At 52.7% G+C, this 24826-nt stretch overlaps 7 protein-coding genes across 7 annotated transcripts; 4 read left to right on the top strand and 3 right to left on the bottom strand.

Annotated features, from left to right (window-relative positions):
- Positions 1–370: 370 nt before the first annotated feature.
- Positions 371–1089, top strand: ACET3X_001950 (uncharacterized protein; the record flags this gene model as incomplete). The annotated part of the gene is made up of 2 exons (XM_069447298.1): positions 371–504; positions 549–1089. The coding sequence occupies 2 exons, from the start codon at positions 371–373 to the stop codon at positions 1087–1089; spliced, it is 675 nt and encodes a 224-aa protein (XP_069312192.1).
- A 722-nt stretch (positions 1090–1811) lies between these two features.
- On the top strand, positions 1812–2504 carry ACET3X_001949 (uncharacterized protein; the record flags this gene model as incomplete). The annotated part of the gene is made up of 2 exons (XM_069447297.1): positions 1812–2146; positions 2195–2504. The coding sequence occupies 2 exons, from the start codon at positions 1812–1814 to the stop codon at positions 2502–2504; spliced, it is 645 nt and encodes a 214-aa protein (XP_069312191.1).
- Positions 2505–3000: 496 nt separating this feature from the next.
- On the top strand, positions 3001–4039 carry ACET3X_001948 (uncharacterized protein). Its single transcript, XM_069447296.1, has 3 exons — positions 3001–3277; positions 3329–3661; positions 3728–4039. The coding sequence occupies exons 1-3, from the start codon at positions 3110–3112 to the stop codon at positions 3941–3943; spliced, it is 717 nt and encodes a 238-aa protein (XP_069312190.1). The 5' UTR covers positions 3001–3109; the 3' UTR covers positions 3944–4039.
- A 394-nt stretch (positions 4040–4433) lies between these two features.
- On the bottom strand, positions 4434–5907 carry ACET3X_001947 (uncharacterized protein; the record flags this gene model as incomplete). Its single annotated transcript, XM_069447295.1, has 4 exons — positions 4434–5218; positions 5270–5354; positions 5404–5519; positions 5568–5907. The coding sequence occupies 4 exons, from the start codon at positions 5905–5907 to the stop codon at positions 4434–4436; spliced, it is 1326 nt and encodes a 441-aa protein (XP_069312189.1).
- Positions 5908–11780: 5873 nt separating this feature from the next.
- On the bottom strand, positions 11781–15632 carry ACET3X_001946 (uncharacterized protein; the record flags this gene model as incomplete). Its single annotated transcript, XM_069447294.1, has 4 exons — positions 15239–15632; positions 15103–15187; positions 13496–15056; positions 11781–13441 (listed from the first exon to the last, which is right to left on the bottom strand). Exons 1-4 carry the CDS (start codon positions 15409–15411, stop codon positions 11781–11783), a joined length of 3480 nt encoding a protein of 1159 aa, XP_069312188.1. The 5' UTR covers positions 15412–15632.
- A 2548-nt stretch (positions 15633–18180) lies between these two features.
- On the bottom strand, positions 18181–20770 carry ACET3X_001945 (uncharacterized protein; the record flags this gene model as incomplete). The annotated part of the gene is made up of 3 exons (XM_069447292.1): positions 18181–20277; positions 20450–20458; positions 20678–20770. 3 exons carry the CDS (start codon positions 20768–20770, stop codon positions 18181–18183), a joined length of 2199 nt encoding a protein of 732 aa, XP_069312187.1.
- Positions 20771–21706: 936 nt separating this feature from the next.
- On the top strand, positions 21707–23820 carry ACET3X_001944 (uncharacterized protein; the record flags this gene model as incomplete). The annotated part of the gene is made up of 2 exons (XM_069447291.1): positions 21707–22245; positions 22434–23820. 2 exons carry the CDS (start codon positions 21707–21709, stop codon positions 23818–23820), a joined length of 1926 nt encoding a protein of 641 aa, XP_069312186.1.
- Between the last annotated feature and the right edge of the window lie 1006 nt (positions 23821–24826).

The raw sequence follows: 24826 nt of genomic DNA, 5'->3' as shown, positions 1-24826 counted from the left end.
CCGACTGTCAGATGTAAACAAGCTTGGCATAGCGCGAGGTTGGGTGTCGAGCGGATCTTAGCGATTCTGCCAACTCATAACGCATCCGCAAGTCTGTTCCATCCATCAATCCGTCCATAAGCTGCACGAATCTAGCCAGTCGCCGTCACGGGACTCCACAGTGTTCGTCATGTTACATGTCACTTGTCACCGCCTGTGCCTGACTACCCAAGCGCGAGCATCCGTCTTGGGCTTGTATTAAACCGACGATACTCCACATCGAAGCCTCACTCTGCTGCTGTAGCGAGTCTTGAGGCTACTTCCCAATCGTGTTCGTCCCACTCTGGACCGACGATGATTAGCACTGGCTCTCCAAGCCTTCAACCTCGAAATGGATGCATCTCCAAACTGTGCCATCTGCAATGCGCCGCCATATCCTGAATGCTCTTGCGAGTCGGAGCGGCTACAGATTGCCGTCAAGCAGGCCGAACAGCGTGCTATGGATGAACGCTTGGCCGAAATACGGTATGGGCAAGATGCGCTCTTCGCAACGTATGCTGACTGTCTAGGGACTGGGTAATCAACCATGCTCGCCAGCACATCCTCAACGCATTCGAAAGATTGACGTCAATACGCAAGCAAGCGCACTCAGCATACTTAGCCTCCCTCCCAAACTACGAAATCTACATGCGGTACTCAGGCCATCCGCCACTACATCCGATGTATATCTCGACGTTGCAAACACAGATTGGAGAAGCGCATGCAGAACTCAAGCGCGGCATCGACGCCGACTGGCGCGCATCCGTACTGCGATACCCAGAAGTCCTCGACTACTTCTATAGCCTGGTCGACCTCCGACTGCCGGACGATCGCTCTCGAGAAGTCGTTGAGCCCCCATTCGCCCAGGCAGGCTACGCGGATATAGGATACAGGGTCAAAGAGAAGAAGAAGAAGCGGCGGGATCGAGCAGAGAGAGAGGAGTCAGTACCGCAGCAGCCTCAGATGCATGTGGCACTCAGAATGATGCGTGGAGGACTGCCTCCTGTGCCAACCCCACCGATTCACCAAAATGGGTCATACCCTCGACCGCCAGAACCTTACGAGTACTGAAAGGGCCAAGATCATGTACCCCATGCCCTTATCATAGCATCCCGTCGCAATCATCCATACGTATGAAGGGTTACAAGGAGCTCGTTTCGCAAGAGTCACACCGTAAAGGTGTACATAAAGTTCTTCATTACGGCTTCAACAAGGAACTAACCGCGTATGCCTTCGGGGTGCCTTCCCCTGCACGATCTTAGGACACAGTCTAGCGAAGACGAGGTCCTTAATTTGCTGCCATACATCAAATGGCTTACGGAGGAACGGCGCGTTGTTGGATGTTATCCACACACTATAGCATGTACTGGCGCTTCTTTGTTGGTCCCGTTTTTGGGTATGCGACTGCTGTAAACGCATAAATGACATTACGCATAGCGAGGTGTATTCGTCTGAAGGGGTTCATTTCACCGAGTAACATCAATATCTGCCCTAAGCAGCGAATTCAACCTCAAAGATAAATTCAATACAATGAATGATGAACGAGTCCTCGTACGCACATGGCGTTGGGTGAAGAACATGCCCAAGGCTCCGCTGAGTCCGTGCACCCATGGCTTCGAAAGTTGAAGCTTGAGCTTGTAGAAACCGCAAGACACAACATCACAAACTCTATTACCCGGATCTTGCCCAGCACCACGCGAGTTCGCCGACATACTCCCGACCTACCCAATCCCAGATAACCAGACCATACACCGACGCGGTCGCGGAGCGCGCACGCGATACACTCGCCCATCATGAGCGGAAAGGCAGGCGCATATGGAACAAAAGGCGGCGGCGACACGGACTTTAGGAAAACATGGGATCGAGACGAGATGGCGCAGAGGGCGAAGGACAGGGAGGCAAAGGACCGCGAGGAAGGAAAAGAGCGATATGAAGCGAAACTGGCCGGCAAGACATACAGGCGGAGAGCGTCGACGCCCGACGATCTGAAGCAGACCGAGGCCAGATCAGAACGCATAGACTGGAGCAAGATGATCGGAAAGCAGACGCTCACATCGGCAGCGGCAGCCGTTGGCAAGAGGGGACGCGGTGCGGGCGCATACTGTCAAGCCTGTGACCTTACATTCAAGTGCGTGTTCAGCATCGCAAGTCTTTAGATTATGCTAATCGCTACCAGGGACAACATTCAGTACGTCGAGCATTTGAACAGCAAGCAGCATTTGGTTGCGACGGGCCAGTCGGGCGAAGTGCATCGCGCTACACTCCAAGAAGTGCGTGATCGCCTGCGATATCTCAAGCGGAAACGAGACGAGGACAAGTTCATGGAGGTGACGGATCTGGATGCGAGACTGGCCATGACCAAGGAGCAAATGGAAAAGGACGCCGAGGAGAAGAGGCGGCTGCGCAACGAGAAGCGCAGGGCGAAGAAGAAGACGGACGCCAATGCCATGGAGTGGAAGGTCGAAGGCGACGGCATCATTCGCTGAATCGTGGGCGGCATTGAACAAAGCCCATACTACACGACATGGCCAAAACAATCCTGGGCTATCGCAGGACGATCGACGGACGAGCATATGGCTGGCAGCTCTGGACGTCGGGGCTTTCGTCCTCCGAGGCTCGGATTCCGAGTCTGCGAGACGGATCATGCACCCTTCCCATGAGAAGGGCAAACACTGGCATGCATTCCCTGCTTTTTACCGGCTTCTTGTCCAGCTCGTTAACGAGCTTTGGCGTTGTCAGGAGCTAGACTTTCCACACAAAGCATCTGATCTCATATGGCATGGAAATACGGGCGAAGAGCTTCGGGAATTAGGCGCGCAGCTTCTACGGAACGCCGTCGACCTACCCCACATGTCGGCATCTCCCTGCATTCTGGTGTAATACATCCGCCTGCTGATTTCTAAGCTCAGCACGGCGTTACGAGCTTCGACATAGCATCATAAATAAACGCAATCTGTCTCAGGTCGCCTTGACGTCCTGTCCAGCCAAGCTTCATACCCAGCATCCGTCTCTGTCTCGTCGTATTCCCCACATTTTCGGCTGCATAATCTAGGAAGCGCTGACATCATCTTGACCTTCCACATCGCCCATCATGGTTCAGCTCAGTGGAAACACGCCTAAAATCACCCTTTACACTAATCATCGCTGCCCCTGGGCGCATCGCGCACACATTGTGCTAAAGGAATTAGGCATTCCGTACGAGGAAGTCATCATCGACTTGAACAAGCCGCGAGAGCCATGGTATCTTGAAATCAACCCCGTACGTCCAGCCTTTTTTCCAACTGTCGAAGCACTACTAACGCTCTGAAAGCGCGGTCTGGTTCCTGCGATCAACTTCAACGGCGAGATCATCACAGAATCCGCCGTCGTTGCAACGTTCTTGGCCGATGCATACCCTTCTCATGTTCTCCCCGCTGCAGGATCCCCAGAAGCTGCCTTGACCAGAGCAAGAATCAACTTTTTCGTCGACACCTGGTTCAGCAAGGCGGGCAGCTACTTCTACAAGATCATGATGTCGAGTTCCGATGACGAGAAAGCAAAGTTGAGCCAGGAATTCGTGGATGTCGTAGGCAAGGAGATTGACCCGCTGCTGAAGGACGCGAAACCATTCTTCGGTGGAAGCCAGAAGGTTACGTTGGCTGAGGTATATTCCTGTCTCATCTTGACTGCTTTTCAGCGAGTGCCTACGAGCGAAGCTAACTCACTGCAGGCTCTAACAGCGCCATTCATCATCCGAACCTATGCCATGGCCAAAAACGGCCTGCTCCCAAAGTCTGTCACCTCGGGCCTTGACTCACTCCCCAACTTCTCCAAATGGGCCGCCGAAGTCATCAAGCAGGACAGCGTGACTTATATCTGGGACGAAGAGGCAGTCGTTGATGGCACGCGAAAAAGGATTGAGAGCCAGAGGGCAGCTTCCAAGTGAGCTTTCGCTGTACTACTGCTATGCGGCATGCGATGACCATGACAAGATTGTAATTCGCTCACCAGGGTACTTCTATCTACCTATCTACACTTTTTGAGTACAATATGTGCTAGACCGCTCGGCACCGAGTGTGCAGATTTGCTGATCTTACGCGATGCTTTTTTTTTTCTCTCGAGTAGAAATCATTAACGCTAACATGAAGCAATGTCAAATAGCGACACCGAAGCGCCTATAGCGCGCCTCTTTACACGTGAAAGAAACAAACCAGACTAAATGCATATTGCTTAACGAGTGTGCAGACAATGAGGGCTAAAAGATTCGAGGTACCACCCAAAGATTCGGCGATGAAATCCATGCGGTTGGGGCACAAAGACCGGAAGACGATCGCTGAAAAAGGCCAAGAGACGTCATTGGCTGACGAACAAGGAAAGCACCACTGGCTGTATTTTGGGTCTTCGATATGGCGAGGAAGGTGGGGAACCCTGCCTCCTTAGATCATCGAACCGCGACGCGTCCGCTTCGTCGGTGGCATCGCCGTTCCTGTTGCAGACAGCGACAACAACGCCGCCGCCGCTTCAATATCCACGTCGGTATGGTTGTCATCGCCAGCAGACACCTCCACCTCGGAGCCATGCGCGCTGTCGACAGTAGCGGCTGTTTCAGGGCGAGCGGAGGCTTCATCGCCGCAGTCATCATAAGAGGCGACATTCGAGTGCGTTCGCTTTGTTCGATAGAATCCGCCCTGGTACTCACATGGAGCCGACGTTGGAGTAAGCAGACCTGGAGGCGCGTTGAGGCTAATGGGTGAGCCCGTGAGCGAAGAGATGGCTGTGCGCGACGAGTACGGGGATTGAGACCGGTTTATCGGCGTGAACTGGGTACGAGGAGATACTTCGGGTGAGCAAAGATACTTGCCAGTCCGATCAGTATCTGTCCCGTACCCGCTCTCGATGTCGGCTGGTCGCACGCGTCGATGCTTTGCAACTTGCTCGTTCATCGAGGGGGGCCCGCAGTGCGTCTTGCGTGCCTCGGGCAGCGACGAGGTGTTGGATTCGCATACCGTGTATGCGGGGCCAAGCTCTTTGAAGAGAACCGTCTCCTGCGCGCAGTATCGGACAATGGTTGGATCGATGAGGAATTTCGCAAAGCATGCATCGCTCGGGTGCAGACATTTGGAAGGAAAGTCGTTCCCGAATACGGGGGTGAGCGCCCATCGAATGTCGTAACAGAAGGTCGCAGCTATAGCTTTCGCGGCGTGGTAAGGCATCCAATAGCCTACAGTTGGTCAGTTCCTGTCCGCATGTTGATCCGATTATTGCAACTAACCTTGACACACCAGAGCACCGCCGGTGATACTGTAGCTAATCTCTTTCAACCCGGGATTCTCTCTCAATGCTTTCGCCGGTACCGTCTACAAACTTCAGTCTTGCATTCATCCATAAAGAAGGCCGACCATTTACCTTGGAGTACTTCAGTGACTTGAAGAAGGGCGTCATGCGAACGAGGCCAACATTGTAGTCCCAGACCACGACGTACTCCTTGTCGTCATCGGGTTTCTTGTACGTGTACTGGAACACTATTCACAGGTCAGCATCGAGCCCTGATAAGGATGAATAAGACTCACTCTCAAACGCCTCGCGCCCAGTCGTCTCGTGAAAGGCCTTCTTGTCGCTATTGTACGGAATGTGCCGCACTCCCTTTTTGAAGATCTCCCCAAGAGGGTAAATTTGAAACCGGCGATGCTGTTCCAAGAGCTCCTGGTTGTCTCCGGCTTCGTAGGGTGGAAAGTTGACATTGCCGACGGTCCTGTTTCCTTCTGAGAAGATCGGAGCGTCTTTCGGGACCTTCTGTCGTCTAGGCACTTGAACTGTGGTTACTAGGTGACAGGCTGGCGTTGGGGATTTCGAACTGCGAATGTCGTCCGAGTCGCCGCAGAACGGGTTCAACAAGTGCGATATCTTCATGGTCTGGGCGGAAGCGAAGACTGCTGATGCAGGTACTTGTCGTGAGGTACTAGTACTTGGCAGGACAGTGGACTTGAAGACGCAGAGACCAGGTTGAAGAGCAAGGCTAAGCTGCTGTGGAACGAAGAGCGATCTGGAGTAGAGCGTTGTTTGGTGGCAGTGACGGGAAGAGGAGGCTGACGTTCACTCCGTTTGCGAACTGCTCACGAGGACGAGATGATCAACTTATACCACTGGCCACTGGAGACGTGTACTGGTAGCCACGAAGCTCTGGCAACCGATCTTCACATGGTTAGCACCCTGGATGAGATGAAACTGGTAGCCTCCGCAACGTACGTACCGTGTTGGGATCAGTACTTGGTCGACAGCACGCTCGATGGAGTTGACGGTGAAGAGACGTGCGCTACACGTCGGTAATGACCCAATACCGCAGTGGCTTCGTCTAACAAACGCCGTGGTCCCGTGGCGAATAGCTGGGCCTCGTGTGATGTCCAACGAATGTCCTCGCTCGGCTATCGCAACAGCACAAGCTGATCAATCACTTTGGCAGGCCAAGTCAGTAGAATTCAAGGAGAAACAATCGCATAAGTCGTGTCAAGTAAGATGGGACGCAGTTCTTACCAAAAAGTTGAAATTCGGACCTGGTCGTCTTTTTTCGGATAGCTTCCAGCTAAGATCACTAGGGAGGGACGGAAACAGAGGAGAAGGTACTTGTGCTGTACACAGCTCCTTTAACGGGTCAAATCTACCTTCACGTCGGCCCGCTAGCTACTCACCTTTGGCGAAGTGCGTCGCCAAAGCTTGTCCAAGCGTCTTGCAGACGACGTCCGGTGTGTAAGTGGACGTGCTTAGCCCCAGACGCACACTACATGGCTTGTCAGGGTATGCAGTGGCGGCCCCGCTAATGGAATCAAACGATCGTTACCGAAAGCAAGTGCTGGGACATGGACAATGAGATAGAAATGGATGGATCGAGGGTATAGTGTCGTACGGCGTCAAACAGTGCTCCCGCCCTGAACCCTGCATCCAGACGGGACATACATCCATTTCCTTTGTTCAAACGGTATATGGGTCGATGTCAACCAAAACATTTCCAGTGCCTGGAGACCTGCGAGCTGGCAGCACTGCTGCGACTCACCAGTTACTGGTGCTCTCAATGGGAGATGCGGCATTTCACCCTTCCCAGCGACGCCTATACATGGCCCACAACAAGTATGGCGGACTGAAAGCGAACGGTTCCCATGTTCTCAATATCGGCATCCACTGCTGAGGCTATTCGACGATTGCGCCACCACATTGCACGTACCTTTTCTATTACACATGAGTGGCATCACCAAACTCAAATTAGCCGTGTTAGGTCTTTCACAGGACGGACGCCAGGTCCACCGCATTCTCCTTGTCAGCATGGTATGAAAGAACGAATCGGTTGTAATGTTTACCTGCAGCTTCCCGTGGCACTGCAGGTGCACGGTCTCTGTCCTCTCGTTGCAAACGTGGCCCAGTTTCTGACGTATCTCGGAACATCTGCACAATTGCGATGCCCTCAAAGAGATCTATTGGCTTGCACCTGTGATGTGTGTTTTCAGCCTTGTTCCCGCAGGCGATACTCGAGATATTCAACCTAGACCCTGTTCGCTTGCCCCTGCAACCACGACCAAAATTGTCTTCAAACATGGGATGCCGAAAACTATTCTCGGATTGGTCATAACAATCGCTCCATAATGAGACGTGGCGCGTTGTAATGCAAGCCCCATCACCCACACATCAGGCAAAGATATCGAGAGTGAACCCCAATCTAACATACGCCTCGCTGTACAGATCAACAGAACAGCTTACCCTGTTCGTTCCAATATGGATTGCAAGGTTTGCAGGTCTGCTCACGGAGAGATGCAGTGTTGATGTCTCAGCGCAGACCGCTCAAAGACATAGAAGGCCAAGCTGCAGCTTTGCCTGCGGCGATCCGTGGTCATTGCTTGATCAAAGCCTCCTTCAAGACTCTTCTGTACTTTTGACTCTCCAGCGATGGCGAATCGGTGCCGTCATGCGAGGCTGCCTGGATACTCACTGCCTGACCCGCTGTCACTGCGCGCAGCCGGCGGTGGGAGATTCGAACAACTCACACTGCCTTCCGGTCAAAGCAGAGCGCCTTCGTGAGGCCATGACCAGACTCTCAAAGTCACGGCTTCGATTGGCTCAGAACTCAATGCGTGCGTTCTGGGATTTCGGGTCACTCGTGCGGCGTCCAAGTGGGGGAGGAGACGCGCACTCGTCGTCGATGATCGTGCATATGCGCAGAGTCTTTCCGCTTCCGCCGGTTACACAGAAGCCGTCACAGTGGGATGACAGATGGCTCGGCCAGCTGGGATTAGCCAGTAAATCGTCGCTGTGCTGTGAGCTCAGGATCGAGTTGAGCGGTGATATCAGCTGATAGAGCTCCATGGCTGTCTCGCTGTTTCAGCGTGCACTCAGTTCTGGGTTCAAGACTTCCATCCACGAGAGCCAAGGTAAAACAATACCGTGCTCGAGTGGCTTCTGAGTGTGATCATTGTGCATGACACAAGCAACGAGATACCTTGACCCTGTCAGATACCAGGGCGGGCACAAGCCGCAATCTTGTCGTCAGTCCAACAAGCAAGAGCTCTCGATGTAAGACAACACTGGAAATGGACAGTAACTATCTCGCTATCCTTTTCACCGTACGCGTGGCCCGGCGGATCAAGTATCGAGAACTCGATCAGTGTCCGACAAAGGTGACTACAAGAGACGTCCTACCCTTAAGCTTTTGACTGCACTTCCAAGCACTTCAGACACGAGTAACACGACAAAAATCAAAAATAGGGTAGTCCAAGACGACAGGCGCAAGTGGACCGTATCCGACAGCATGGCTATTTAGCACGACATGTAGTGTCGTAACACATCTACCTCGTCACCGAAGTTGCCGGCAGCGATGCCTGTTTGGGTTTAAGCAAAAAATACAGTGTGACCAAACGGCAACGATATATGCACTGGACGAGTGCTATCTTATAGTGTAAAGCACTGCATACATCTTCGGTGTCTGGATTCGATCGCTTTTACGTTGCTTTCTTACACAACGAGCGGTACTCTATTGAGACAGCTTATCTCGCCGCTCTCGGATCATGAATTTCGATCCGGCTTCTTGCGAATACTGAGTCAGAGTGACGACGCACTGGCTACCAGTGTTCTCTCTAGCCAAGATTTTCTCACGATTGTGCCACGCCATTCCACCACGCGCAGGAGACCTGCTCACAGCGCCTCAAAACTATTCGATTTATCCAGTTCAAACACTACTCAGCCCCTTCTGATGTAGCCAATGGTACGACCAGGTTGTCAAAATCTCGCTCCCTCGTGCCCGACGGGTGACGCGTTGAGACGTGTCTTACGCAACCTCACGACGCGGAAGCACTGAATGCAATTGACGTTCTGCCCCACCGAACGGATTCTGCACGACCAAGCTCTGAATTTGCCTGTTGCGCTTCCCACAAGGTAATCTGATTGCCACGCGCGGTAGTGCCTTTGCGCTAGAATCAGAAGTGTGCAGAGATAATCTCCGGATTGTTCCTTAAACAGGCACCTTGTCCGGCTAACAGTTCAGGAACGACCACTACTAAGCGTTGCAAGTGACGACGATTCGGTACACAACGTCTTGCGAAAGATTTCTGGAGCAACTCATGCTCAGAAGATGAATGCTTTGTACTCCAAAGTAGGTTCTGACAGACAGCTGTGGTGATGCACTCAAGCTTTGTGGCGCTTCCCACACGGTAGGACGACATACGCCGACACTCGAGCAGCAGATGCACATTCGATAAAAGCAGCAAAAGCATTTGTGGATCACTACTCCGATCTACATGCCTTTTTGCTGCGCATTAGTGCAATGGTTTAACAGGACGCAATTCGATGACTGCGGTGCGACAAGAAAGGCATTGCCCTGCACCTCACGATGTGCAACCACTGAGATAGGTATCCGCTATCGATACCACTGGCTATCTACGTTCGCGCTCTTACAGATAATTTCTCCCTACGGCCCATGGCGGTCTCGAACGTACCGTAAAGCTAAAATTGTGCCTGAGAAACAGCCACTCCATCGACCTGGGAATCCTATGCATCACACAGACCGAGGGACCGCTTCCGGTCGGTGATCAAGAGAGACCATCTTGTTCATTGGATCCAACCATCGCCGAACCATTCAGAAGGACGTTAAATAGCGCAGGGGACTTGCATGTAGAGTTTCTTGTTAACCGACTAGGATGACCCTAGTGCTTGCTCCGGGTCAGATGCGCAAATGAGGACAAGTACCACAACGGCTAGTTCTGTCTCTGGGTACCACCAGACAAAGATTTGACATGTTCCTGACAGCCCTGACAGGTGTCACGGTGCGAGTCTTTGGGCACGAGAATGGTTGGACAGGGACCACGAAATTTGAGCTGACAGGGGTGAAGTATGCCTCACTCTTTGGCCTATCGCTGCCTGGTGCTGTACTTCCTATTCCCGCTACTTTCATGTAAGTACTTTGTCTATCTACACCATCTGGACGCAGATCACATGTCTCGCTCGCAATACTCTCCTATTTGTCATTACCGTTCGTTAGGCCGTGGCCACCAGCCAGCACATCAAGTGTCACATACATACACGGTAGTGGACATGGATGCTCGCCTCGCTTCTTCTAGGCGGCCTCTCCCATCTACCCAATACTTCGCCGAAAGATACCATCACGCTACGGGCCTCTGGCTCATGTACCTAACCCCCTCATCTGCTCCGGTACCCGACCGACCCCACCCCATCTCTACCCGTCCTGTTTTGGAAGAGAACCCTATCGGTAGGTGTGTGAGCGCGTGCTACAAGCATCTCTACCCTTCAACGTGGCCGCCACTATGCATGTACCCGAGCAAAACCAAAGATGCTTGCCGAAGTTTCCGACGGCCACTGTCTGTAAACTACCGATAAGCTTTATTGGAGGGCTCTAGATATCCTATAATCTGGTTTCAGATGCCGTGAAAGCAGCCATACAACCAGTCGGCGCTGGTGGTGTGCGGGAAGATGTGGATATGGCCCCGCTTTGTGTATGCAGATACCGTCTGCGACTTCCTCTGAACTGATGTCATGTCCATGGGAACCCAACTACCCGGGACACACATCTCCATCATGAGTTCATGCTGTGTTTCATGTCTGCCGTTATGGCTATGCAGACTGCCTAATCTGCTCTTCTGCCTTCCGCTGTCACTTCCCTTTTCGGCCGTCAATGGTTGTGAAATATGACACTTGGTTCTACTGCAATGGCTGTCGTACCGGCACTTACAACGGTATCGTGACTGGCTATACAGTAGGCCTGTCATGGATTAGTGGAGGAGTGGCTCTAAATTGATGGGGAAAATCGCCATGAGTCGCGAGGTGGGGGAATACGAAAGAGGGGAAGGGGACATTGACAAACTTTGGAAATAGATATCGGCAACTACCATCTAAGAATTTTCATGTCCTCTAGTCACCATGATCAAAACTGCAGTGATGAGAGAGGAACACTAATACGCGCTGCGTCGAATACCAACATGACAATAGTCTCTTCATTGACTACCGCTCTACCAAAATAATTATCGAAGGAAGTAAAAGCTCTTAACAAGAAAACGCTTAAACAATCATAGCCAGCCCACTCATCGGGGCCGATGCTCGACCATCCTAAAACACCTTTATAAACAATGACACCAAGAGCCTTTAAGCACGCTTGTTCCTTCATGCTCGTTCATGCGGGTCGTGACACGCCTGATAAATATATATATATACACAACACACAAGTTATACGCCGGACGACGCTCTGAATGATAACGTCACTGTAGAAGCCTGAAAGAGTCCATCGTAGTATCTTAACGGGAAGAACCAGATTGCTTGGGAAGGGGCGAGGGGTTGTATGTCCAGCCGCCATCGCGTACGAGGCGTTCTCGCGCCTCGCGCTCCTTGCGCTTCTCCTCAGCCGTGACTTCGTCGTTGGCCCAGTAGGCGCTGCTAGTACGCTCGCGGAACCTCTTGTGGCGCTCCTTATTGGGGAACACCTTCTCCATCTCCAAGGGTGCGATGGGCCCGAAGATGTGCTCGGGGTCCATGAGCTGCTGGTTGCTGAGCATTTCGCGTAGGTTGGGCGTGTTAACCCAGCTTGGCTGCTCAAACTCGTTTTCGGAGTCTTCGTCCTCGGAGTCGGTCATTATTTCAGGAAGCTTGATGTCGTCTCCGTTGGGGTATTGGATATGGGGTGCTTGGGATGCCGGCTGATATGAAGACTCGGCAGCGAAGGGAATCTTGCCCTTGGCGAATTGAGCGTGGCCTGGGGTAGTTGGGTTAAGATTCTTCGCTTGTTGCGAAGGTCTCTTGGCCGGACGGTGAAGAGTCTCGTCGCTCTCGCCAGGGAACTGTCGCTTAGGAGGAGGCTTAGCAGGGTTGACAGGAGGAATATTAATACGGTTGGCATCTTGTACTGTCTGCATTCGCGATACAGGCCGGGCGGCTCCAAGGTCAGATCGAGGTGGTTGGGACGCTGAGGCTTTGGGCTTCTCGACAACTGTTTGTGCTCGGGCAACTCGGGTTGCAGCAGGTTTAGCAAGAGACTTTGATGTCTTGGTCCCAGGCACAGACTTGGTAGATAGAGCTGAAGCCGGTCGAGATGACGCAGCTGGAGGTCTTGAGGATGGGCCAACAGACTTGTTCAAACTCTGTGGAGCAGAAGGAAGAGGCTTGCTGGACGATGGTGCTGGACGAGCTGCAGGGGGTGGGGCTTGGCCGTACTGGCTACTCTTGAGATTAACCATGATCTTCTGTGGTGCTTTTGCGGTGATAGCGTCCTTGCTCGTTGGCTTTGCAAGTTTCCTGGGCTCCCGAAGAGGCGCTTTCGTGGTCTTGGTAGTCGGCAAAAGGCTCTTTGGTGGAGGTGGGGGTGGCATCTCGTCGCCGGAGTCTGCATCTTGTTCTTTGGAAGAGGCAGTGTTCGATCGAGGGATGCCAGGGCGAGAGACGGGCGGTTGTGGAGCTGCCTGAGCCGGCGTCTTGTTTGCAGCCACGGCAGCAGGCATTCTCAGGCTCGACTGAGAAGACATGGCGGTTGGTGTCTTTGCTCCCATAGCCCTAGCCTTCTGAGCTTGTGCGGCGGCTTTGGTCTGCTCCTTCTCACGCATCTGCCTGAGTCTGTCCTCAGCACGCTGCTGCTGCTTGGTTTCTCGCATCTCCTTCTCACGAGTCTCCTTTTCCTTCTGCTTCTCGCGTTCGGTCGAGCTGCGAGTCCGGCGGCCATCACCTTTGAGAGGGCTACTGGGCATAGTAGCACTTTTACCAGACTTGATGGAATCCTTGGAAGGCGAGCGCATATGGTTGAAGATGGAAACCGGCCTTTCTGCGCGCTTCGGGCTGCTTGAGACCTCGTCTGATGCATCTGAGGAAGGCAGCTTGGGTCTCGCAGGACTTTCTCTGAGAGCGTCCATCTTGACCTGAGCGCTGGTAGCACTCGATCCGATGAGCTTCTCCTTCGCTAAGCGGAATGCTGAATACAATTTAGACTTCGATGCGCTGAGGGGGCCATCCATGTATTTCTTACTAGTCGGAGAGCCAACCGGTGTGGTTGATTCAGCAACCGCTGAGAGATCTGGATTTGAAAATGAGGCGAGGTTGGTGAGTTTAGCGGGCACATGCTTAGCTGGGGATGGCTGAGCGTCAGCAGTATGGCTTTTATTGTAAGCCGGCCTGGACACCTTGGGGGCGACTGCTGCTGTTCGGACAGGTGAGATCCAGTCGTCATCATCATCTTCGTCCTGGGTGGCGTCCGGTGCTGGAAGGCTGGGGTATGCTGGTTGTGAAGCTGGCGCCGGTGCAACCTCTTCCTTTGCTTGCGTAGTAGAACTCTCAGGCTGCGACTGTGCGGATGCAATGTTCTGGCTAATGCGTTTCGGTGCTTCGTTCTGCTGCTTGAGCATATTGATACGCTCAAACAGACGCTGTGTGGAGGTTTTGTTGTGGATCTTGGTCGTCTCTGACTCCTCTCGCTGAAGCTCTGGTCTGTCCTCCTCGACGTCCATATCGTCGGCATGTTGCGTCTCTGCTGGGTGCGCGAGCTGTGAGCCTCCAAGACTCTTTCCTCCAGTGAATCTACCCATGTGGCTGTTGCGCGCCTTGTTTTGATCGAGGTGGCTGATGCGTGACACGCGATTGCCCATGCTCTTCTTTGGGAGCAACGGCTCGCGCGCGGGGAGAGAAGCGAAAGTAAGACTGCTCTTCCTGACAAGCGGCTTTACGGGGCTAGAGTTGTCTGAAGGCGAGCGGACGTCGTCGTCAACGTCCATCTCGTCGTCGACGTCATGGTGAATGAGCGTATCGTGGGTTTCGGGTTCGGGCGATGCGGGCGGCGGGCCTGACGGTGTTGTTGAGTAGTCTGGGGCATATACGGTCTTGGGCTCGGGAGCCAGGGCGCGGTTGTTCGCCGTGTCGAGCGCGTCGTGGGTTTCGGCAGAGATGCTGTACTGCTCGGATACCGCGCGTGATGGTTCGGGGAAGTCGGCCATATCTTCCATGTCGTGGTCCTCTCCATCAGAGAGGTCGTGGTGAATCATGGTACCATCAGCCTCATCTCGCGACTGGTCAGCCTTGTACTCGTCGTCAACACTCATGGCAGACACATCTGCTGCTTTTGTGTGCGAGGCGTCCCTCGAGGCGTTCTTGCTCGCGAAAGCTTCATTGGCTGAGACAAAAGAGTCGCCAGTCTCGCGCTCGTCTTCCTTGTCGTGTATCGAATGGCGGAAGGACTGGGCTGGCTGTGTGGGCTGGGTCGAGAAGCTCTGTGGGGGCGAAAAGACCTGGCTGGCTTCAGAAGACATGACCGTGTCTTGCGAGGACTGGACGGGATTCCATGCCGGTGCGGGAGACTGTGCTGGGCGCTTCTCGAATACGTTTGCGTGGAAGCTGCTGTCGACATTCTCCTTGCCAGCGCTCTCGGGCTTGGCGAAAAGCTGTCGAGCAATGGGTGTGCGGGCGACTTGGGGCGACTGCCGTACTGTGTTCTCTGCGTCTTCGGCAATCTGGAATCTAGCCTTGACATTTCTTAGGCTCTCTTCGGCGGCGCTTGTGCGTGTCTGCGCGTTTGCAGATTGTATGCTGGCGAGGGGCTTCCGATTGTTAGCATGGGACGAAAGGCGCACGCAAAACTCTTACCTGGCGATCGACGGCCTTCTTGCGCGCGGTACGAGGCGTCTTGCCGCGTAACTTGCCGGGTGTCTTGAAGACGTCGAGGTTGTGTCTACCGCAGAGTCAGTGTGGGGCGCGTCGGCGCGAGGTAGACGCGACATACTGTCTGTCGCTGGCCAGAATGTCGAACATGTGCTCATTGAGCCATTCGAGCTCATTGCGCACAGAGAAGCCAAAATCCTCCAATTCCTGGGATACCAGCGTGTTGGACTGATGGCGCTCTTCGAGGATCCAGCCAGCGGACCCAATGGCGAGTGCCTTGCTGCGGGCAGCCATGTCGGATGTGTGCGGTAAAGTGCGCTGAGGGGGTATGGTAGTAGGCGTAGTTGTAGGCGCGTCGCGGTGCTAGCAGTCGCGTTCCGGGTAAGGTCAGGTGGCGTCTAGGTTAGCTACGCATGTCGTCTTAATATGTGTCAGTCGTAAATAGCAGGCGCCACAGGCAAAAAGGGCTGTCCTGGGGGTGTTGTCGTCCGGGGCGTTGGGGTGTTGGACCTTCAATGTTGTGACGCGGGACGAATCCAAACAATCGAGTGGGCCGCCCGTCGCGCTGGCCATAGCGCTGCCAAGACCGACCTTTCCCTTTCGGGACGACACCTGCATTATACCTCTGGCTGAAGTGGTGACTTTTGTTCTTCTCGCTCAATGTTCTCTTCGTGATTGCCGTTGGACACATATATGGTGTGTCTCTTTTCTACTCTACAAGCGATGGTGGTGGCTAAGTATAGCATGCGGCCGAGGCCCGCCAGACGATCGCCTGTAGCCGTTAAACACTGACCACCTGGCTGTCTTTGTCGTTGCTTCTTCGCTTCAGCCTATCGATTGGTTATCTTCACTTCGTTTGCTTGCTCACAGTTATCGCTTCGTCGCGTCTCCGCGCTCAAGCGCACAATTATTCCGTCACCAAAACCATGATTGCGTATTGTCGAGAAATCTCGCTGTATTGGTCGCGAAGAAAAGTCATGTGATGGGATTACATGGGCAGCTGAGGGACTCAACTGGGTTCTTCGGATCGTGTAGTAATAGCTACGTGTCTGAGGTCCAACCAGACTCCAAGGGAATCATAGTCAGGCAGCAGAAGGGTTAAAAGTGGTCGCTTAGTCTCCTGAACCAAGGTATGAAGATCCAAGTTGCAAATCGTACCACATTACTGACGATGAGCCATAGTTTTAATATTTCTCAATCAAATATTCTTCTCACAGCACATATAACACTGTCGTATCTTCATAGTCACTTTCTCCACTAACTTCTGTCTTCCTCGTCTTCGCCGATAAGCTAGACTATATCGCCTTGTACCAGCCACGCGCACGTCAAGACTACGGCTCTCGTAATCCCCCAGTTGACACCGCGATCAAGATAGACTATCATCTCACCCAAAGCTCCGAGTACCTCAGCCAACTACTCCAACACGGCTATCCGTTCCCAGTTCCTGGAGCATGGCCACCTACAATGCATCAAGAAAATGCTACACGACAGCCCCCCGAGATCTCTGGACGCCAACCAGTACGATACGATGAGCCTGTGCACTGCGTAGTCAAGCCGCCTTCTTCAACGTCGGGCCCAGAACTACCCGCGCAGCCAAACCCTCATGTCGCCAAAAACAACACTACCATACCTACCTATGAAGATGAACCAGATCCGAAGAAGTTGCCTGAGCTTACATGGCCGTGGCGATGGGCTTACGTTTCCTCAAACACTAGTACTGACTCGTCTGCCAGGGTACTCGTACCCGTCAACCAGGAAACCAAGGCGATACACCCATCTTTCTACCGCAGATATCCATCCGCACTTGCCAGAACTGTTAGTATCGGCCAACTTCAGTCGGTATCCGTAGGCGAATCTGCATCATCGTCACCCAAGTTGGACCCAACGAAAGCCACACACTTAGCCGCGAAGAAGAAGAAAGACTCATCTAGCAAGCCGACACGCCCAATCAACGACAAACTTTGTCAGTCACGTCGTCTGAAAAAATCTTCCAACAAGCAATCCAGCGTCTTGCCCGACCCGATCAAGCGTGAGAGATGGTTGACTATCAAGAAGCCCAAGATACTTCGGGAAGGGCTCGTGCAGCTGAGTCTGGAGTCTGATGAAGACGAGTGGGAGAAGGTTGATGTTGACGAGGAGTGGGAGCTGGTTGATGATCCTGGAGTAGAGTGCAAGGCAGATAAGCAAAGTAACGCCTGACCTCCTATAGCTTGACAAGGAGCTATGCTATAGGGCTACGACTACCCTAGTCTGAATCTTTGCTGCAACCTGGCAGTCAGATGTACAACTATGCAAGCATAGTACAACATTAGACAGAATGAAAATGGCGCTTACTACATAGACTCTTCTTGAGTCTATCCCGCTTTAAAGCTCATGTCCTATGGGGTAAAACTAACAATAGGCACATCTGCCAATGTTTTTCACAACGAAGTAAGGGCCACACAACAATAGAGATTACCCCACTCGGAAGCCCAGCCCGATTCACGAAAAAGAAGCGTGTCGCATGCTACCAAATCCAGAGGTTAGCATCTTCGTCCACCAAATCTAGACTGGTCCGTCAGTTCGGCCGACGGCTCGGGCGGTGAGCACGCCATATTGAGAATAGTAATGGTGCAAACACCATCGCATGCTGACACGATCATGCCGAAGCCATGATCCATACTGTTCAGTTCTCTCACAAGCTACTGTAAGGTCCCGAGACTAGCAAGGGGGTACGTGACACGGATCACTCAAAAATTAAGCCGATCGGAGTATCAACGCGGAGGAATTCGTATCAGTAGAAAGAAAACGGAACCTTCATTGAGCCACCCAAAAATAATCAAGAAGCGGATGGAAATGGGTATAGACAGGACGAATTCAGATGAAGACAACACCAGAGTCTAGCGTAGGAAATATGTAGTATGTACAGGGAGAGAAAGAAAGAAAATGTGTGAAAGGAGTGGTGACTTGAGACCGCCAAAGGTCCAGCCTTGAGTGTAATCAGAAAAAAAAAACGCCCGACCATGCTATACCAACACCGTACCATAGAAAGAAAAGAAAACAATATGATGAAGTACATCCGCATCAAGCCTTATCCTTCTTAAACATGTCCTTGAGGCGGAGTTTGATCTTGTACATGTACCAATCGCCCTTCCTCTTGCTCTTGAGACCAAGACCTTCGCCGCTGTCTTCACAAATCTTAGTCTTCTCTTTCACGCTTTTACAGCGCTCAACCTTCCTCTCTTGCTTGCGCTTCTTCTCGTTCATAACGAACATGCTTGTGGGACGCTTCTTGAGGCCGGGGCCGTCAGTGACTCCAGAATCCCACATGCCGGTCGTGGTGATGGGCGCATAAGCAGATTGTGTCTTTCGGGAGCGTTCAGTTTCCGGCATGGCTGGCGACAAGAGGGGAGAGGCGAGTAGCGGCGCAGGCGAAGTCGGGCCTTCAGACGACGGAGGTACGACGATAGGAGATGGGATAGCAGTAAGGGGTGGTCGGGTGGATTCAGCAGAAGGTCGCTCTATAGGTATGGGCAGTTGGAGTTCCTTGATGCGGAGTAGCTCCATGCTGCGCTTCGTAGTGCGCTCTTCTGCAGTTTCACCGAGTGTTTGATCTTCAGAGGTAAGTCTGTATCTCTTCCTCATGCTGCCCGAAATGCTATGGAGAGCAGTGCCAGTCGAGTTGGAACGCCGAGCTCGGGTCGTCACAAGGGTGACGGGAGAAGCGTTTACTGCCGTCTTGGTAGACGCAGGCGAGGCCGGAGCATCTGTGAAGCTTGTCGTGCGACGGGGTAGTCTTTCCAAGCTAGGCTTGAACATTCGAGGGATCGAGCGGCGCGTCTCGTCGAGTGTCGAAGCTGGGGACGACGAGCGGGGAGTATCAAGGATCGACATGGAGAACGCGCGGTTTGTGTTCGGTCGGAAGGTGGCGCAGGGAGGTAGGGATGGGGGCGAGAACAAGTTAGGGCCCTCTGTCGTGAATTCTCTGGCAGCAACCCAGACACCAGAAGCCAGGATGAATTGTCGGAGCGCGTCGCCGGTCTCGGTAGGCAGCTTCTGTGTCAAGGATTCTACAAAGTTGCTGGCATCGATGCTGGAAACGTCTGTGGTAGGCGACTGGGTGTAAGAGGTCATGCTAGGCGTCGACGGCGAGGCAGCAGTCGGCATTGTGTAGGTATCCATGACATCTATGCGATTACGGGTCATTGTCGCAACGATGGGATGACGCCTGGAACTAACACTCAAAGTACTGAACGTAAACTTCCTGTCGTCGGCCTCTGGCTGTGATTGCGAAAGGGGTGTGTTTGTAGTCATGCTTGATGAACGGCGTGCATGAGCTGGTTTCAGCACCCAGCGCGCCTTCAATGTCAGGCCATGCTCGTCAGTGCTATTGAACTCGTAGCCTCCGTTGGGCATGTCAGTCACCGCCCAGCGACTCGTTCCGTCTTTCATACAAATCTCCGTAGTCTCGGTGACGCCCTTGTCGCATTTCCGTGTGCTGATGACGCCGATTACATCGCGCGAGCTCCATCGCTCCTCTTCCGACTTGTGCTCGTCATCATGACTGTTGTAGGCCTCAGCCTGAACAATGAAGAGATCTTGCGGCCCTAATCTTTCCCTAGTGTTGAAGCTCCGTGAAAGACGTTTCGATATTCGCTGGGGGAGGACTGAGAATGGAACGACTTCATATGCAGGTTTCGGCCGTTGTGAAGCAATGACTTGGTGTAACTGTAGGAAAACCTTGGGACGTGAGTGTAGCTTTGAGCGAGTGTTTACGGGTCGGGCGATGTTGTAGGATGTCTTTGAACGAGCGGTCCGCTTCTTCGGCTTCTCGATGGTGCCGTCGCTACCGGAGGAAACTGGTCGTGAATGCGAAGAAACGAAGGTGATTATAGGTTCGTCATGTTGTATCTTCATCGCATCGCTGTGCGAGTTCGGTGTTGGTATCTCAGGGGTGTCGGGTGTAGGGTTAGTGTGTGTAGAAGTCAAGGTCGCCTGCGACGGTGAAGGAGTCTGTCCGCGCAAGACCGAACCCAGAATAGAAAGTGGCATCTGGATAAAGCAGGCGTTGCTCGTGGGCGAGGCTGCACGTGGTGGTGCGCTCTCGTGGCCGTGTTTGGCAGCATCGGCAGTCAACATGTCCAGCAGCATCGCTCCAGCACTCAATCCAGGTGTGACATGCTGAAAAACCCGTCAGCGAAGAATCGAAATACAGCAAAAATGAAGGCGCAATCCGCGCCTGCGCATGGGACGCCATTGTCCTTATGAGGGCGGGACCTCAGGGCTGTGCGCTGAAGTTTGTAGGTCGTGCCCCTCAAGCGCAATTCCACTACCACAACTGGGGCCAACTTACAAGCCACAACTGGAAGAGCTGAGTTTATGCAGGGAATAAATTAGCCAATCACTCCCTATCATCTGACCATGGATAGCTGTATGTCTCAGCAAGCGGGCGTAGACAATTTTCAGAAAGCGAAAATGGGAACAAAAAAGAAGCCATTAGACGGGGCGCTCGTCAGGTCATTCATCGGCCGGGCATGGCTCTACTTTACACCCGCATCGTCGACGCACAAGGCACACTGACTCCAACGCCGGTACTGTCAACCGTCGTCCGTCCCGTTGGCGCAGGGACGCCAGCAAAGCCGTATCCGGCAAGGGGCCAGAACAATAGGCCCATTGTGCATATCATGCATCCTTGCTACTGGCCCCTCTTTTTGCTTCGTCGGAAACCGACTACTCGGATGCGTCGGACAAAGCTGGGGGGGCTGCTTACTGTCGTAGTCATAGCCAGCAGGTATACCGCTGATTGTCTAGGTCTCACTTGGGTACGTGCTGTCGATCCAGGTGAGAGCAGCACTGAGCAGGCTACGTTTCCGCAAGGTGCCGAATACCTCATCATCTTAAGATTGATCATGCGGCACAGCGACCATGGAACCTTCTGAAGAAGCTCTGGGCACTCAATGCACCGCGTATTGCGTATAGACCGAGGGACGCTTTGATTGGCCAGCCCTGCGACATTTGCGCCGAGCACCACTGCCACTCAAGCCACAGGACATCGGGAACCTTGGAAACATCACTTCCGGAGTTAATGTCGAAGCATTCTTGTAGGAGCCGGCCGCAGGTGACATGAAGCTTGAGAAGCTTGGATCCTGTCATCACCAGGCGCCATGTTTGGTTCAACGACTCTGCTAGGCTGCTACCATCAACTCTTACGCAAACTCTACCACGACTTTTCGCGAGGGGTTTGGGGTTAGCCGTGGCCTCACCGACACATCCGCACACCATTACGCTGTGCTGCACCTGTGCCTGCACGATCCGCTACACTTCACGATCTCTCCTGCAAGCCCGCTCGCTTCTGATCGTCGGTTCCGTACTGCTCCGCGTGCCGCGCCGCCAATTTTTCACCGAGACCGAGCTCGCGTCAGCTGGGTTGCACACATCACTGTCGCACCGTCGGGCGAACCGAACTTCCGAGATACAGACACATCCAACTCGGACGGTATTGCGTACGTAAAGTATTTTTGTCCCAAAATTCGCGAGAGACCGCCCGACAACCAAGCCTGTTGCGTCAGCTGATTAGAATTCACAACCTTTTAAAGCCATTGCATTTCTAATGGACCAGAGGGTAGGCCAGGATTTCGGCTCTCACCAGTCAGCCGAGAGCCTTGTTGCCTGGTTTACACAAAATGGGGGTCAGCTCAGTCCAGACGTCCAAGTCGTCTTCAGCGACTCGCGTGGTTTTCACATGCGCGCTGCGAGGCCACTAAGCTCCACCGTGGTGGCTTCGTGTCCGCTGAAGATTTCGCTCTCTTCTCTCAACCTAGACCCGAACGAGAAAGAGGTGTTGTACGCTGAAAGCCCTCTACAGCAATGCCGAGGGCAGATTCCAGATCACGTTCTGACGTATCTGCTGTTGATTGAACAGCGCAAGAAGGGTGACAAGTCACCATGGCATGCGTACATCTCCTGCTTACCGGGGCCGGAAAGTATGACTACGCCTCTCTGGTTTAATGAGAGCGATGTGGCGTTTCTCGCCGGTACAAGCCTGGCTCCTGCAACCAAAGAGAGAAAGGCTGAGCTGGAACGCCAATGGGAAAATGCCGTGGCTGTTATGAAAGCACTTGGTATGCCTCTTGCTGACGAGATTGATCTGTAAGTCTCGAGCAAATGGTATTTACTGCATGTCGTGTGCTGTCTAGCGTGCACGTACATTGAGCATCAGCTTTACCGTTCAACTGAACCCATACAACCTGCTATCAGTGTTGCTTTTGGCTGCTAGCACTCTAGATTTGCAATACTCGTACGTTGGCTACCTGGTGCGGCCTGCTAACGATCCCCAGCGAATCATTGCTTTGGGCAGCCACGATCTTTACTTCGCGGGCGTTCATTTCGACGCACATCTTACCCGGACGTGAGACAATTCCGATCCTCTTTCCCGTGGTCGACATTCTCAATCATTCCGTCTCCGCAAAGGTAGAATGGGACTTCCAGCCTCATCAGTCATTTACACTGAAATGTCTCGAAGGCGAGTCGTTCCAGGTTGGTCAAGAGCTGTTCAACAACTACGCGCCAAAGCAGAATGATGAGCTGCTTCTGGGGTATGGCTTCTGTCTGGAAGACAATCCCATTGAGCAGTTCGCTTTGAAACTAGCGTTCCAACCGCAGCTACAGCAATATGCACAACAGCTGGGTCTACTGAATTCCGAGAACGTGCCTTTTGGCATGTCAAAAGACTTTCTAGCTACAGACCCAAACAAGGAACAGCACTTCCTACGCGCCAAGGGTCATCCATTCGGTCGCTATGAAAACCACGTACCTTTCTTCCGTGGCATACCTCCATACATCGTCCACTTCTTTTTTATACAGACGATCATCACGTCCGAGTTGGATGTAAGCACTATTGACGTTGCACGACCAGGAGGCAGGATTACCCTGCAAGTTTTGGTACTCCTACACCAGGCACTGGAGCAGAGATGCAGCACTCTTCCACTGCAAATCGAACTGGAGCCTCAAAACGACAAGCAAAAGTACGCGAAAATATATCGCGACAGCCAGGCTAGGATCATCCACTCGGTGCGGGAAGAGCTGAAGGCTGCGATTGCCAAGCTCCGCGTCTCGGATTCCGAACTTCCCGTTCGCACTTTGCACAGTATATCCGACATGCTCGAAGCTTTCGAAGCCGATCTGCCCGAGTCAGCCAAGACCTTCTCAAGCGGCCTCGATCGACACGGTATTCAGGGTTCGCAGAATGAAGGGTTGCAGTGGACGATGCTTCTCACCGTCCTGGTGTCGTTGATGTTGACCACACCAGATACACCCGACATCAAGACATTGGCTCTGGTGCGCACCCTGTGTTCAAAACATGCACTTCCCGCATTAGAAGATGGTATTGAAGACGTAGACACGTACACGTTCATCGACGAAAACCTTGGCGATTTTGTGCAGCTTCCCTCGGCCAATGCGAGTGTCGCGCCGACGGATGCGCTGGACGACTTGGGTATGACATTTGTCAATCAACCCTCTGATGATGCAACGCCTGTTTTCATCAACGGACGTACGGAGAACCTGGGTGCAAGGATCATCATGTGGGCTATGATGGTTGTGGAGAAGGACGTTGTGCCTGTATTTGAACATGGACAGATTAAGCGGTGTTTGTATGCGAGTGCGCAGACTGCGGGAGGTGGGCAGAGTAACGAGACGTGGATGTACGAGGATGTGGCGGTGTAGATACCGAAGCCGACAGAAGCAAGTTGAGCAAACAACTTGTGATTCAAGCGAGTCCGATGTATCTTCGTGTTACCCGACTTCCTTTATCAGGAAAATCTTTGTGAGCAACGAGTGCCTGTGGCGACACTTCGTCTGCAGATGAATATGTCTTCATCAAAGCGTCGCGTTGGTGGCTTGAGTAATGGGTATATAAGACTCTGTGATTCTTCCTACAACAATTCACCAAAACACCATCTGAAAAGATCAACGTAAGTGGTCGAACACTCCAAAAAGTCGCATTCGATTCCAATCTCTTGTCCTGCGATTCTGAAAATCCGGAAATCGATTTCGTGTTGCTCTTCCAATCGCGTTGACCAAGCAGAGAGACACGACAGACGTAAGTTGTGTTTGGACGGACACCCCTTCGTTTGGCATCTAGCTATACGGCGTATTCGGCCTTATCTACAGCAATATTGACTCAGATATACGTATGGTAGGTACCGGACGCATGAAGTACCCTACGTGGCATGTGAGTCTGGTTCAGAAAGGTACCAAAGTATTAAATGTCTCAAAATGTGGGCTTAGTGGTCCCTGAAGTTATGTCCATTCGTGCGGGGCTCCACAAAGAAGAGAGGTGATTGGAATTCGGAGGAATCGTGAAGTAGGAAAATCTTGGAACTCATTGCACAGGGTGAGACTTTCCGTAACTTTGGCGCCGAATGCCAGCCTTACAACAGTGGTGGTCGAAAGGACGCGATGTGGATGACTCTGCAGCGTGTTTCGCCAAGGGTGGCCACTACTGCACACACAGCCCCGCGCTCCACATACAAGATCTTATGCCACTCATGCAGCCATAAAATGTCAGTTGCGTGTTATATAAAGCCAAAAGCTTTGCCACTTTTCATCGATCAGCTCTCTCAGAGCGGTAATCGGCCTGATGGTCTAGTGGTATGATTCCTGCTTTGTAAGTTCATCCACAACCACATCAGCTCCCCAACATCTGCTAACAGTGATGATAGGGGTTGAC

The sequence above is a fragment of the Alternaria dauci genome, chromosome 1, assembly GCF_042100115.1.
Source record: "Alternaria dauci strain A2016 chromosome 1, whole genome shotgun sequence".
In the NCBI taxonomy this organism is placed as follows: domain Eukaryota; kingdom Fungi; phylum Ascomycota; class Dothideomycetes; order Pleosporales; family Pleosporaceae; genus Alternaria; species Alternaria dauci.
The sequence above is the reverse complement of the archived record's forward strand: the minus strand, read 5'-3'. Positions and strand labels throughout refer to the sequence as shown.

What these genes read in the sequence shown, in the direction of transcription:
- ACET3X_001948 (XM_069447296.1), top strand. Translation starts at nt 3,110, where the DNA reads ATGGTTCAGCTCAGTGGAAACACGCCTAAAATCACCCTTTACACTAAT. An exon ending in GGTATCTTGAAATCAACCCC is followed by an intron (nt 3,278 to 3,328) that starts GTACGTCCAGCC and finishes ACGCTCTGAAAG; the next exon opens with CGCGGTCTGGTTCCTGCGAT. An exon ending in AGAAGGTTACGTTGGCTGAG is followed by an intron (nt 3,662 to 3,727) that starts GTATATTCCTGT and finishes AACTCACTGCAG; the next exon opens with GCTCTAACAGCGCCATTCAT.